Source organism: Diplotaxodon limnothrissa, linkage group LG1, assembly GCF_057381915.1.
Source record: "Diplotaxodon limnothrissa isolate DT_005_m linkage group LG1, D_limnothrissa_male_GT1.1, whole genome shotgun sequence".
Lineage (NCBI taxonomy): Eukaryota > Metazoa > Chordata > Actinopteri > Cichliformes > Cichlidae > Diplotaxodon > Diplotaxodon limnothrissa.
Window position 1 is genome coordinate 24,792,479 of NC_140596.1, and position 13,170 is coordinate 24,805,648.

The 13,170-nt window shown below is 41.1% G+C and overlaps 1 protein-coding gene across 1 annotated transcript in view; it reads left to right on the forward strand.

Annotated features, from left to right (window-relative positions):
* The window catches only part of LOC146639834 (ephrin type-A receptor 6-like), a 148,537-nt gene that overhangs the window by 84,115 nt on the left and 51,252 nt on the right, over positions 1–13,170 (forward strand). Inside the window, exons 3-6 of the mRNA XM_085345963.1 lie at positions 1,161–1,289; positions 2,353–2,502; positions 2,584–2,745; positions 2,846–3,074. Of these exons, the coding sequence (XP_085202089.1) occupies positions 1,161–1,289; positions 2,353–2,502; positions 2,584–2,745; positions 2,846–3,074 (670 nt within the window). The remainder of the gene's footprint in view (positions 1–1,160; positions 1,290–2,352; positions 2,503–2,583; positions 2,746–2,845; positions 3,075–13,170) is intronic.

Genomic DNA, 13,170 nt, shown 5'->3' on the forward strand with positions numbered 1-13,170 from the left:
AAGCCTTAAACAATTTATAGTTAACAAGTCATTGACTCATTTCCCCCCAAAAAAACATCTGTAAAACACATTTAACAGTGATGTATTGTACGTATGATGCGTGATGGTAACCACAAGTGGCAATGGTAAGTCCTGATAAAAGTTAAAAGTTATGGATGCCAGCTATGGATGGAAACAAATCTGAGAGGTGGGGGAGGTAAGGCGGTGGATGAAGAAAAAAGGAAGGCCGGTAATTTCAGAGGAAATTTAAGTAGCTGTGACAGACCAGGTCCTAGTTGGTGGAATGACAACGAGGGAATCGGGACAAAGACTACAATCCAATCTCAGCAGATGCTCTGTGGCCACCATTATCAGGAAATACAGAGAAGATAACAGGTCCTTTAAAACAAGGCAGCGAAATACAGAAACACAGAGGTGCTAAAGACAGTTTCAGTTTTGAAGGCACCAACAAGTGTCAGCCTTTTATCTTTCAAACATGTCCTCAGCTCAGCATGGTGCACAAGAAGGAAGTGTAGGGCACTCTCTTTGAGGAGGATGACAGCAAAGTCTGCCCTGTGTCCTGGCTTTGACCTGATGCTGACCTTATCAAATGAATTGCATGTTGCCTTTGATTTTACAGTTAAATTTAGAGTCTGTAATGTCCTGTCATGTCTCAGTGTGACTGATAAAATCCAAAGACGATTGTGTCATGAATGTGTTTGTGTTTTATTTTGACTGTGTGTGTGGTATAAACAAATTGTTTTGCTTTAGGGTATCTTTTAGCTCACCGGGTTAAGCAAGCGACCCATACGACATGAGGCTAACGCAGCAGCGCGGGTTCAAGTCTGCCCTGGGCCATTTGCCGCATGTCTTCCCTCTGCTCTCACTTTCCTGTCATCTCTCCCCTCTGTTTCTGTCATAATAAAGGTGGAAAAGTACTAAAAATATGAAAGAAAGATTTTATTTGGCTTTGAGTATGAATAAAACAGGTTTAAAGAGATTCTTTTGATTACCCAGAACAGACACAGGTCTTATGAATGTAGCTTGAATACTTTGTTTTATGTATACACCAGAATATTAATTTTCTAACAAAAATACTAGTTTTATTTTGCAAATGATAGAGTTAAAGTGTCGTGACACATTGCACATAATAACTTTATCCTTTTTTTTGTTTTAATCAGTGGGATGCTATCACAGAGATGGATGAACAGAACAGACCTATACACACCTTCCAGGTTTGCCATGTAATGGAGCCAAACCAGAACAACTGGCTGCGGTCTGGGTGGATCCAGCGACAAGCTGCACAGAGGGTCAGGACTACATCACAAAACTTGTGCAAAGACAAACACTTGAATAGAAATCTTTGTTTGTGGTTTTGACATTGCCCCCAGGTTGAGAAAGAGTCACACTCCCTGGAGGAAGTTCAGTCTTCTGTATAACCTACCGGGAAATACAGACAAATAGCTATAAGAACCTGACACTTTGCTTAGGACCGATTTCTATTACAGTCAACACAGAGTCTATTGTAACAAAGATATAGTAAGATGCCTTCTGTGCACATTGGCTGGTGGGAAACACAACTATGTTGCTGCACCAAGTTTCACATTTACCTCTTTTTGTAGACTGAGAATTGCCCGCATACAGACTGTTAAATCAATGCACTCGCTCGCTCGAGGGGACTGAGCCGTCTGGCATCGTGACTTGAAATAGTGGCTTCTTGATAGAAGAACGATCTGTCCACTGAGCTTCAGGGGAGGAGTAATGATTAGCCAATCAGTGCCATGGGCAAGACTAACACCATTGTCAAGCTGTTTAAAGGCATCGTGTGCCACCACAGCGGCCTGCGCTCACTCGGCTTCTCCACCCTTGAGGCACGGCTACTGCACAACAAATGGAGAAACATGCTGAACTGTTCTTACCTTGCTCGGTGTCGCTCATAAAAACAAGTTTGTTAGCATGGCTGTGCATCAGTATTAACTTAAAAATTATGCAAGATTTTAGTGGATATGTTGATCTAAAAAATACTTAGAGAGTAATAAAAATAGTCAAATGAAGCACAATTTGAAAGTATAAAGCAATAATCTTCGTGTTTCTTATGGGGAAGGAGATTTTTTTTTTTTCCGTATGTGCTAATAGAGTCCTATTATGCTTGCATTTTTGCTTGTACAATATCCCCTTAAAGTGTGTCCTCTCTTCTTCCCAAAACCATTTAAATTTTGTCTGTAGAAGAAAAAACGGAGTTACGGTGATTTGAAGAGAGCTTGTGAAATGGGCTTCGTTTTGTTAAATAAAGGGCTTAACATAAACACACTTGTATGAAATTATTGATGGTTATAATACTGACGTAATTGTTTAATCTATGTTTTACCTCAGGTATATGTGGAGCTGCGCTTTACACTGAGAGACTGCAACTCCATCCCTTGGGTTTCTGGTACTTGTAAGGAAACCTTCAATCTCTTTTACCTGCAGACAGACGGGCCGCTCCCCGACAGCACACGCTTCCGGCCTACTGACTATGCTAAGGTTGTCATGTTTTTATTCTTGTCATGTGACAGAACTGTCATTGTGTGACTTTACGTGAGTAAAGCGTGTGTTTGGTTTAAGGTGGACACCATAGCAGCGGATGAAAGCTTTACACAGACCGATCTTGGAGATCGTGTCCTTCGACTTAACACCGAGGTCAGGGAAGTGGGCCCCATCACACAGAAGGGATTCTACCTGGCCTTCCAAGATGTGGGAGCTTGTATTGCTCTTGTGTCTGTAAAGGTCAGTGAACAGGGTTGCATGACTCAGTCTCGCATAGACTGGGCATAAACTCAGTATTACTTCTTTAACCTGAACACTGTGTTTTCCTCTTTCACATAAGGTCTTCTACAAACGGTGCCCCTCAACTTTAAGAAACTTGGCCGCGTTTCCTGAAACAGTGCCACAAATGGACTCATCCTCTTTGGTGGAAGTGAGAGGTTCGTGTGTGGAGAACGCAGAAGAGAGGGACACGCCCAAATTGTACTGTGGTGCTGATGGAGACTGGCTGGTACCACTGGGCCGCTGTGTCTGTAGTATTGGCCACGAGGAAATGGACGGCTACTGCCAAGGTGAGAAGCAGCCCGAGATGTATCTCTGAGTGTGTGTGTGCATTTAAGATAAGATAAGATAAGATAAGATAGAACTTTATTAATCCCTCGGGTGGGTTCCTCTGGGAACCCTCTGGGAATTTGTGTGTGTTCCTGTCTGCACTCATTTTAGAGAAGTATGGTATGCTAACAGTGTGCTAAAAAAGCAAAGAGAAGAGAAGAGGAGAGGAGAGGAGAGGAGAGGAGAGGAGAGGAGAGGATGCGTCATGCTCACAGATCTCCAGGGCCTCCCAGTCATCTGCAAGAGTTTGACTTTACAGGACTGATATTCCCTCCTCTCGTTCTAAGATCCTGCATCCTTGTCTGATCCTTTCCATCCCCATTTCTCTTCATCCCTTTTCAGCCCCGCCTCCCCCTCATCATCGTCTCGTCTCTCTTGTCCACTTTGTTTACTCTTCGCTTCACTCCCCATTCTTTCTCTCTTCTTTTATTTCACCATTTCAACTCACACTCTCACTTTCCTTCGTTGCCATCCTTTTCTGCTACGTGATCACAAACAATGCAAATAGGAAGGGATTGTGTGTATCACTTCAGAGTTTTCGGAATCATTACTTTGGCTCTCATGAGATCCCTCTCTGGACTCTGTCAATTATGTGGCTGAAATGGGAAAGTAATTTCTTGTAAAATGAAACCGTTTGTGGATTTCTGGTATTTAGGTCTGATTTTTTGCCCTTTGATACCTAAAAATGTACAGAAGCTTCTTGTTAGGATGCTTCAAATTCAAATTCAAATTCAAATTTTATTTGTCACGTACACAGTCATACACAGTACGATATGTAGTGAAATGCTTGGACAACTGCTCGTGACCTAAAGAAAACAAAAAAGGAAAAGGCTATGAATAAGATAGGAAATAAATATGAAAAATTAAAAAGGTTAAATTTAACTAAGAAGCAATAAAATATAAATTAAGGTTAAAAATGAAATAACTGTACAACACAAATTTGAATGAAGGGTAAATTTAACTGGGAAGAATAATTAGTCCAATCAAAATAACCTAAATGTGATCCACTGAACAGATTACAAAGGACTTAAAGAAACTGTTTACTTGTTTCAGATGGTCTTTGGCCTGCTCTCTCAATTAGACAATGATGGAGGGCTAGCTGGCTAATTGCCTTCATTTGTTAGTTTCACAGCTAATTTAGCTCACACCTAGTTTTTGCTAAACCTTTCTTCAACCTTCCCTTTCATTACAAGACTCAGACTTACTTGTAATTATGGCAGGAGCTAAATTGAGCCACAGTGCATGATTACAATTGAAGAGCACTCCGTGTTCCTTACTATATTTTATAGACTTACAGCTGATTGGGGTGAAATTCATGTAGTAACCCTGTGGTGATGTAGTTACTCAGAGCATTACAGAGAGAACTCCAGCAGTCATTAGTACAGCTGATATGTAGGATAGGCTCTAATATCGCCTTTATTTGCTCCTCGGGTGTAATTTTTTTTCTTTTTATCTTCTTCTCTTTTATCTTCCTTTTATTTATCTTTTCTCTCTCGCTCGCTCTCAATCATCTCAAGTTAAACAACACAGAAGCCTGTCAGGAGAGATTCCAGATGAGACGCCAGCTTAGGAGCAGTACTCTCATGGTGTCCCTTTTATATGTTCTCCATCTCTGCTCTCCTTTTTCATCCCCTCTGGCTGCCAGTAGTTGCTTCTCTCAAATGTACTCAACCCACTTGGCAGTTGAAAAAGATGTCTGTGTTAGCGTGTTTTATCACAATGTCTGATCCTCACTCTAATAAACCTAAACTGACAAATGCTGTTTATAAATTTAACAAATCAAATTAACTATCCAGAGATATGAAAGAACTGTGAAAGAAGAATAGTGATGAAACGCACTCACCAGCCACTTTAATAGGTATACCTACTCAATTATTTCTTAATGCGAATATCTAATCAGCCAATCACTTGGCAGCAAGTCAGTGCGTTAAGGCATGTAGACATGGCCAAGGCGACCTGCTGAAGTTCAAACCAAACACCAGAATGAAGAAGAAAGGTGATTTAAGGAACTTAGAACCTGGTTGCTGGTTCCAGATGGGCATTTGTGTACATCAGAAATTGCAGATCTGCTGGGATTTTTCCACAAACAGTCTTGAGGGTTTACAGGAAAGGGTTTCAAAAAGAGAAAATATCTAATGAGCAGCAGTTCTTTAGGCTGGGATGTTGAGGGATAATGGCCAGACTGCTTTGAGCTGATAGGAGTGCAGCAGTAACTCAAATGACCACTTGTTAAAATCAAGGTAAGCAGAAGAGCAACTTGTTGAACCTTGAAGCAGATGGGCTCCAGCTGCAGAAGGTCTCACCAGGTGCCACTCTGATGAACTAAGAACAGGAAACAGAGGCTACAGTTCATGCAGGTGTACCAAAATTAGACAGTAGAAGACTGGAGAAACCACACCTGGTCTCATGAGTTTTGATTTCTGCTGCAACAGTTGGATAGCTAAATACATCAAATATCATAGATCCATGAACGCATGGATGTATCCTGTCTTGTATCCTGCCCATCTGAGCATAGTTTAAACACCACAGTCAATCGGACAGTGTCCATCCCTTTATGACCACAGTGTACCCATCTTCTGATAGCTGACTCCAGAAGGATTATGTGCCATGTCACACATAACAAATGCATGTTATTGAGTTGACTCAGTAACATGCATTGGCCTCCACAGTCAACCAGATCTAAATTTAATAGAGCACCTTTGGGATATGGTACAAAGAGAGATTTGTATCTGCCAAATCTGCAGCAACTGTGTGATGCTATCATGTTACTATAGACACTGATCTCTGAGGACTGTTTCCAGTACCTTGTTGAATCTGTGCTGTGAAGAACTAGTTCTGAAGGCAAAAAGCTGCAACCATGGACTAGCAAGCTGTAACTAATGAAGTGTTTTTCCTGTGATTTCTTTAGCAGCAACATCAGCTTTAGCATACACGGCTGCATGCACATAATACTTAAGCAACAACAATGGTGACATTAAGGTTAATTAATGCGATTGTAGATGAAGGCTATGATGCAGTCACTGAATACTCATATGTGGTTACATCCTGCAATCAAAAGCATCGTTGGCATAAAAAAAAGCTTCAACATATAACAACAACATCTTAAAAATTAATTAAATGATTAATAAAATAACTAATTAAATTTCAGTTGTTAATAACTTTTGTGGGCTGTAACTGTGGAATATTTCAAAATTTAACTTCAATTAGTAAAATCAATTAGTAAAATATTTGATCAGGTTTTTTTGTGATCAGCTAATCGAGTAAGTACTACATCTATAAATCAAACAAAAAGAAAGAGGCAGGCTGAGCATTTACCAAAAGCAGTACCCTCCTGTGTGTTGTCTTTGCTTCGACTGGGCTTTTTCCCATCTCTGCAGCGGATGCATGAACATGAAACGAATATTGATCTTATTATCAGATTGTCTGAAGGAAAACAAGTGCATTTCCCAAAATGGGTGTTCCTCTTAGACTCACGCATCTACTGTAGGGTCCCTAGTGAAGGAAACCAGTGTTGCTTTTTTCTTTGCTGCGGTTGTTGCTGTGGTCAGAAACGTCAGGTTATTTCTATCAGGGATGGTCTACTGTGGAAATCTGAAACAGCGAGAGCGTCAGCGAACTTACCGTTAGGGTTTAAAGTGGTGATGAGTAGAAACAACGCATAATGGCATGATAATTAATGATTTATGACCAATCACCCCTCCAACCCCCCATCAATAATTTCCATAGGTCCGTCAGAGCATATGCAGTAATGAAGATGTGCACTTTGCTTGGAGTTGCAGGAAGTTTAGGCATGAACTTGCGATGACTTCTGCTTTCTCCTCGTTTTCATTTTGGAACACTGCTTCAAAGGGTACTGTGATCAAAGCTGTCTGAGAGGCAGCATGGGGAAAGAGCAAAAGAGGGAGAGAGAGGGGGAGAGAGAGAGAGCGAGGGCGAGAGAGAGAGAGAGAGAGAGAGAGAAAAGGGAAAGCCCCAGCCTCCCAAATATAAGCAGAGCTCTGCACTAACACGTCCATCTTTCCCTCCCAGCTGCCTAAACAAAGGCATCAGCGCTTATCAAAAGCTGCTTTCCACCCCAATAGCATTCTGCCAGACTGTTCTGACATCTCAATCGAGTGTCTTATTATTCTATTCCTTTCATTCGTTGTCAGCCACAAGAGGATTACTCAGAGATAGGCTGGTTATATCATGACCTAGATAAGGCAACATCATAGTGCTAATGCTATTTGTTCCACATCCTTTCGTCACAGCAGCATATTCATAAAGAGGCAGTGAATTGTGGGTGAAGCTAATAGAGATGTCTTTTCAGATTTCATGTGAATCAGAGTCGATATGCAGACGAAACCAGAAACCCACCAGTAGGATAAGTGATAAGTCTCAGAAGCTGAGAAATGAAAATATTATGGTTTCAGCAAAATCTTCTTAATTTTCTTAAAAATGCATTGCATTTTTTAATTAAACTCCACCTAATCCAGCACAGTTTTCCTCTTTTTAAATAAAGTTAATGGTAAAAATGCAAATGAAGCAATTTAGGAGCAACAAGCTGAAGTTGCTTAGTCTCTATTTTTGTTGCTTTCTGTCTTTTGCCACTTACCCTGACCATGCCACAGAGCTACAGGCTTTGACAGTAGGTTGCTCACTGATGACTTCCAGCCTGAAGTTGTGACCTTTAAATTTGAGTAAAATGGAATAGGAAATGAGGAATCGATACATCTCTTAGGTGTGTCTGAGTGTTTGTGCCCCTCTTCTGTCCATTAAGGACTGTGTTTACTCTGGCCTGTAACGCAGCGCAGACGAGAGCATCACTCATTCTCTGTGAACTTCCTATCTGCATATCAAAGCTGAGAGTCCAGGGTAAACATACTCTTCAGCTCCATCTGTTTCTGACAACGTAAAGCCAAGAGAAAACTTCCAACCCCACACATCCAAACAACTCAAAATCTCTTGGTTGGTACGTCATTACATTCCTGCAAGTGTGCAGATGTTGCACTTCACCAAGCTACAGTAGGTTACCTGCTGAAACTTCAACAGTTGATGTGTTTTGAATAACTGTGGATAGCTTCTCTTATCAATGTTTTATGGAACGAATCAAGATGTATAATTCATTGTAGCAATGAAACCACAGAGAGCTATCACCTAATGTTGAATTTCACCTTATCTTAAATCTGTATGTCAGCAGCTTCCAGCTCAATGTTTGGTTTTACTTACTGTCCTTATTAGCAGTAATTTCAGCAGACCAGCAGCAAAACGAATGGCACTTTAGGATCCTCAGCTATCATCTGATGATAGCCTGTGGGGACAGCGGCCATTATTTTGGGAATTTTTATGGAGCCAGTTGTCAAGCTTTCACCCAAAGGATTCAAATGCAGGACACAGTCGAAACAGTTTTAATGAAAAGAAGTCAGGAAGAAATAACAACAGTGAATGATCAGAGGTCAGTCTTCAAGCTGGGATTCTGATCAGGGAAGTATTTTCAGGTAAGTTGTTACTCTGGAATTTAACATTCAGACACAGATTTTCCAAGTGGAATAATACTCAGGTACTGTAAGTTTCTTCAGGTAAGTGCAAACAGGAATTGGCGATCCTCTCATCTTTCTTCAGATTTAGGGTTGCAGTACTTGGAGCTCCACTGCTAGCAAGCTTTCAACAGCAGTTGGCATAAGAGCAGGTCAAGCAGGTATTCGGGTAAGTACAGTGGGGCAAAAAAGTATTTAGTCAGCCACCGATTGTGCAAGTTCCCCCACCTAAAATGATGACAGAGGTCAGTAATTTGCACCAGAGGTACACTTCAACTGTGAGAGACAGAATGTGAAAAAAAAATCCATGAATCCACATGGTAGGATTTGTAAAGAATTTATTCGTAAATCAGGGTGGAAAATAAGTATTTGGTCAATAACAAAAATACAACTCAATACTTTGTAACATAACCTTTGTTGGCAATAACAGAGGTCAAACGTTTACTATAGGTCTTTACCAGGTTTGCACACACAGTAGCTGGTATTTTGGCCCATTCCTCCATGCAGATCTTCTCGAGAGCAGTGATGTTTTGGGGCTGTCGCCGAGCAACACGGACTTTCAACTCCCGCCACAGATTTTCTATGGGGTTGAGGTCTGGAGACTGGCTAGGCCACTCCAGGACTTTCAAATGCTTCTTACGGAGCCACTCCTTTGTTGCCCGGGCGGTGTGTTTTGGATCATTGTCATGTTGGAAGACCCAGCCTCGTTTCATCTTCAAAGTTCTCACTGATGGAAGGAGGTTTTGGCTCAAAATCTCACGATACATGGCCCCATTCATTCTGTCCTTAACACGGATCAGTCGTCCTGTCCCCTTGGCAGAAAAACAGCCCCATAGCATGATGTTTCCACCCCCATGCTTCACAGTAGGTATGGTGTTCTTGGGATGCAACTCAGTATTCTTCTTCCTCCAAACACGACGAGTTGAGTTTATACCAAGAAGTTCTACTTTGGTTTCATCTGACCACATGACATTCTCCCAATCCTCTGCTGTATCATCCATGTGCTCTCTGGCAAACTTCAGACGGGCCTGGACATGCACTGGCTTCAGCAGCGGAACACGTCTGGCACTGCGGGATTTGATTCCCTGCCGTTGTAGTGTGTTACTGATGGTGACCTTTGTTACTTTGGTCCCAGCTCTCTGCAGGTCATTCACCAGGTCCCCCCGTGTGGTTCTGGGATCTTTGCTCACCGTTCTCATGATCATTTTGACCCCACGGGATGAGATCTTGCGTGGAGCCCCAGATCGAGGGAGATTATCAGTGGTCTTGTATGTCTTCCATTTTCTGATGATTGCTCCCACAGTTGATTTTTTCACACCAAGGTGCTTGCCTATTGTAGATTCACTCTTCCCAGTCTGGTGCAGGTTTACAATACTTTTCCTGGTGTCCTTCGAAAGCTCTTTGGTCTTGGCCATGGCGGAGTTTGGAGTCTGACTGTTAGGGGCTGTGGACAGGTGTCTTTTATACAGATGATGAGTTCAAACAGGTGCCATTCATACAGGTAACGAGTGGGGGACAGAAAAACTTCTTACAGAAGACGTTACAGGTCTGTGAGAGCCAGAGATTTTCCTTGTTTGAGGTGACCAAATACTTATTTTCCACCCTAATTTACGAATAAATTCCTTACAAATCCTACCATGTGAATTCATGGATTTTTTTTCACATTCTGTCTCTCACAGTTGAAGTGTACCTCTGGTGCAAATTACTGACCTCTGTCATCATTTTAGGTGGGGGAACTTGCACAATCGGTGGCTGACTAAATACTTTTTTGCCCCACTGTATAAGAGACCAGTTGGTGACCTCCTGGCAACCACCTGTTGCTAAAATGTATTTTCCCCAGCTGGCAAAAAACTGGTACAAAAAACAAGGCTTTGTCATTGCTGTGGTCGCTAGCATATTGGTGCGGTCATAGTTTGAATTGAAGTGACGGACATGTCTACAAACACAGCCCAGCTGCTCTCAAAACTGTGAAAAGTGCAACTGAAACAGGAAACAGGGATAGTTTCCCTTCAGCGTAAAATTTGTGCACTTTGAAACATGTTGGCTACAGCAGTGAGGCACAAGTTTTACTTTGAACCTTGCCTGTTTCCAATTTGTGAGCACTTTCTCAAATTTACAGACAAAAATTAAAACATGAAACTACAGGTAACCATGGAAATCTGCTACCAACAAAAGTAACTTTCTTTGCAACCTATTTGATCCAGTAAAGCCAGCATCCTCCAGGAACCATTGCCAACCAGTTGGGGAATACAGATCTCCCTAGTAACCAGTAGCTGTATCATATCCAAAATGGCTGACAACTTTTGTTGTGCATGATGTAATGTGAGAAACCTCAGTAGCCTAATATCACCCATGCTTACTCACCCAACAGTGCTGGGGGGGGGGGGCGCTATGTTGTGGAAATGACAGTCTTCACTAGTGGGGATAGTTACAAAGCTTTCTTCGTTATGAATTAGTGATGCATGTTTTTATTGAACATTTGAAGATAAAAAAAAAACCAGAAACTCTTGCAGAGGACATAAAGTCAGAGATAGAAACGACAAGGAGCAGGTGCATCTAGTACAGGTAGAGCTGCTGCAAAACCCCAGCGCAACAAATTCTGGATCCTTGGCTTTTAGTTAGCAGTTAGCGTTAGCAGCACATGCTGCGTCTGATGTGAAAGGACCTTTATGCTGCGCACTGTGACTCACAGTCATGGTCCCGGGTCAACCCTGACTTTGTGTTAAACTAATCCTAAAGTAATAATGGTATTTCTAACCACTGATATACCACAACTTTATCCTTTCAGCAGCTGCTGAAAGTTAGGGGACCTAGCTTCTATCGGATATTTATATAGAGATCCTCCAGCTTCAAACTGTATTACCCTTCAAGGACCTGCAGTTCAAAAAAGCGCCCCTCCGACAGCCAAACCCATGTGTTCTCTGATTGGATAGTTAAATTTGTGATTGACATGACATTGGCCAATCAGATGAAAGGAAGAAAAATGGGGTCAAATTCGTACTTGTAACTTGAAACTTGAGTTTAACATGTATTTTTTGGCTGAGTCCACACATAAATCTTTTTACAGACACACAAATTTTTTTTACACATACAAATCCTGATTTACAAGTACAAAATATTTATGACCACAATTTGAGCCCATAGTCTCCCTTCAGTGTAATTTTTGATTGTGCAGGATAGTCCCGTAGAGAGTGTAGCCAAATGTTCTTTTGGGCAAAGCTTTTTTCTCCTGTGGGTTCCCGCTCTTTGTTTTGGCCAGTTTTTTATTTTGGGGTTATTTTTTGTTGTTCTTCTTCTGTCTCTCTAGTTTTTACACTTCTTTGTACCTTCCCTCGTGTCCATTGCGATAGTTTCAACTATCCTCTGAAATGCTAACATTTCTGAGTCTTTCTGTTGATGTGTTATTATTATTCTTTATACTGACCTGATGATTGTTATTCTCTCTGATCTGAAGAGGCCAATCACAACGCTTGTGTGCTGCGTTGATCCAACATTATTACATTTCTCTGGAGGTGCACGTCAGGCTACCGTGTGGGGTTCAGAGGGGTTTGCTATTACTTTGTAGGTTACGACATAGATTTCCTGCTGAAGCATAAAGTGGCCAATAAATGTGAGAATGTACTGTTAAATGGGGGAAAAAGAAGCATATTATTCCTTTTAATAAAAATACATGACATGAAGGAAGATTACATGACAAAATCCCCCCAAAAAGTGGTAGCAAACAAATAGCATTACTTTATGTGTGTGTGTGTGTGTGTGTGTGTGTGTGTGTGTGTGTGTGTGTGTGTACTTGTTTTCGTGACATCTTAGGACAATTTTATGATAACACACTCACAAAATGAGGACGCTCAGAAAAATGAGGACATTTTTGAGGTCCTCATTTTTCTGAGCCTTCTAAAGTGTTCTAGAGGCTCCCAACATGCTCCCAAACCAAAAATCTCAAAAGTCCTGAAACATCACAATTTTATGAAAAAGTGTGTTTAAGTGTGTTTAGCGTTTTTGCTCACTTTCAGTTTCGCCGCCTACTGGCCAGTTTTGGAACTTAACACACTTTAAACACACTTTCAGTGACGTCACTCTGCGAGTCCTCATATTGTAGGTGTGTCAGACACAATAACACATTTGACCCAGGTTATACCCTTCTGGGGCTTAGCGGACACATGCGTGGACAGCACCTTTTAGTTCTTATGTCCAAAGTCGTATTCAATGTTGAAATGGAGGTGAACTTTATTTCAATCATTCGTGGAATAGTAACAGATGAATTTTGAGGCTTCTGAAAATTGTTCGTTCAAACCTTGCCAATTAAACAATCATTCTAACACACATCAAAAACTTTTCACATTTTTATACATATTAAGGTGAGCTATAAGCAAGGGTAACAACAGTTAAATCAGGCAAATCTTGACAAAAATGAAGGTCTTTAGATTCAGTTATCAGTACCTGCACAGCTTGGTTTCTTTTGTTGTTGACAAAATGTATCGAAATATAAAGTTTCAACATTTGTCTAATTATATTACTATTAATTAATGAGTCTTACTTC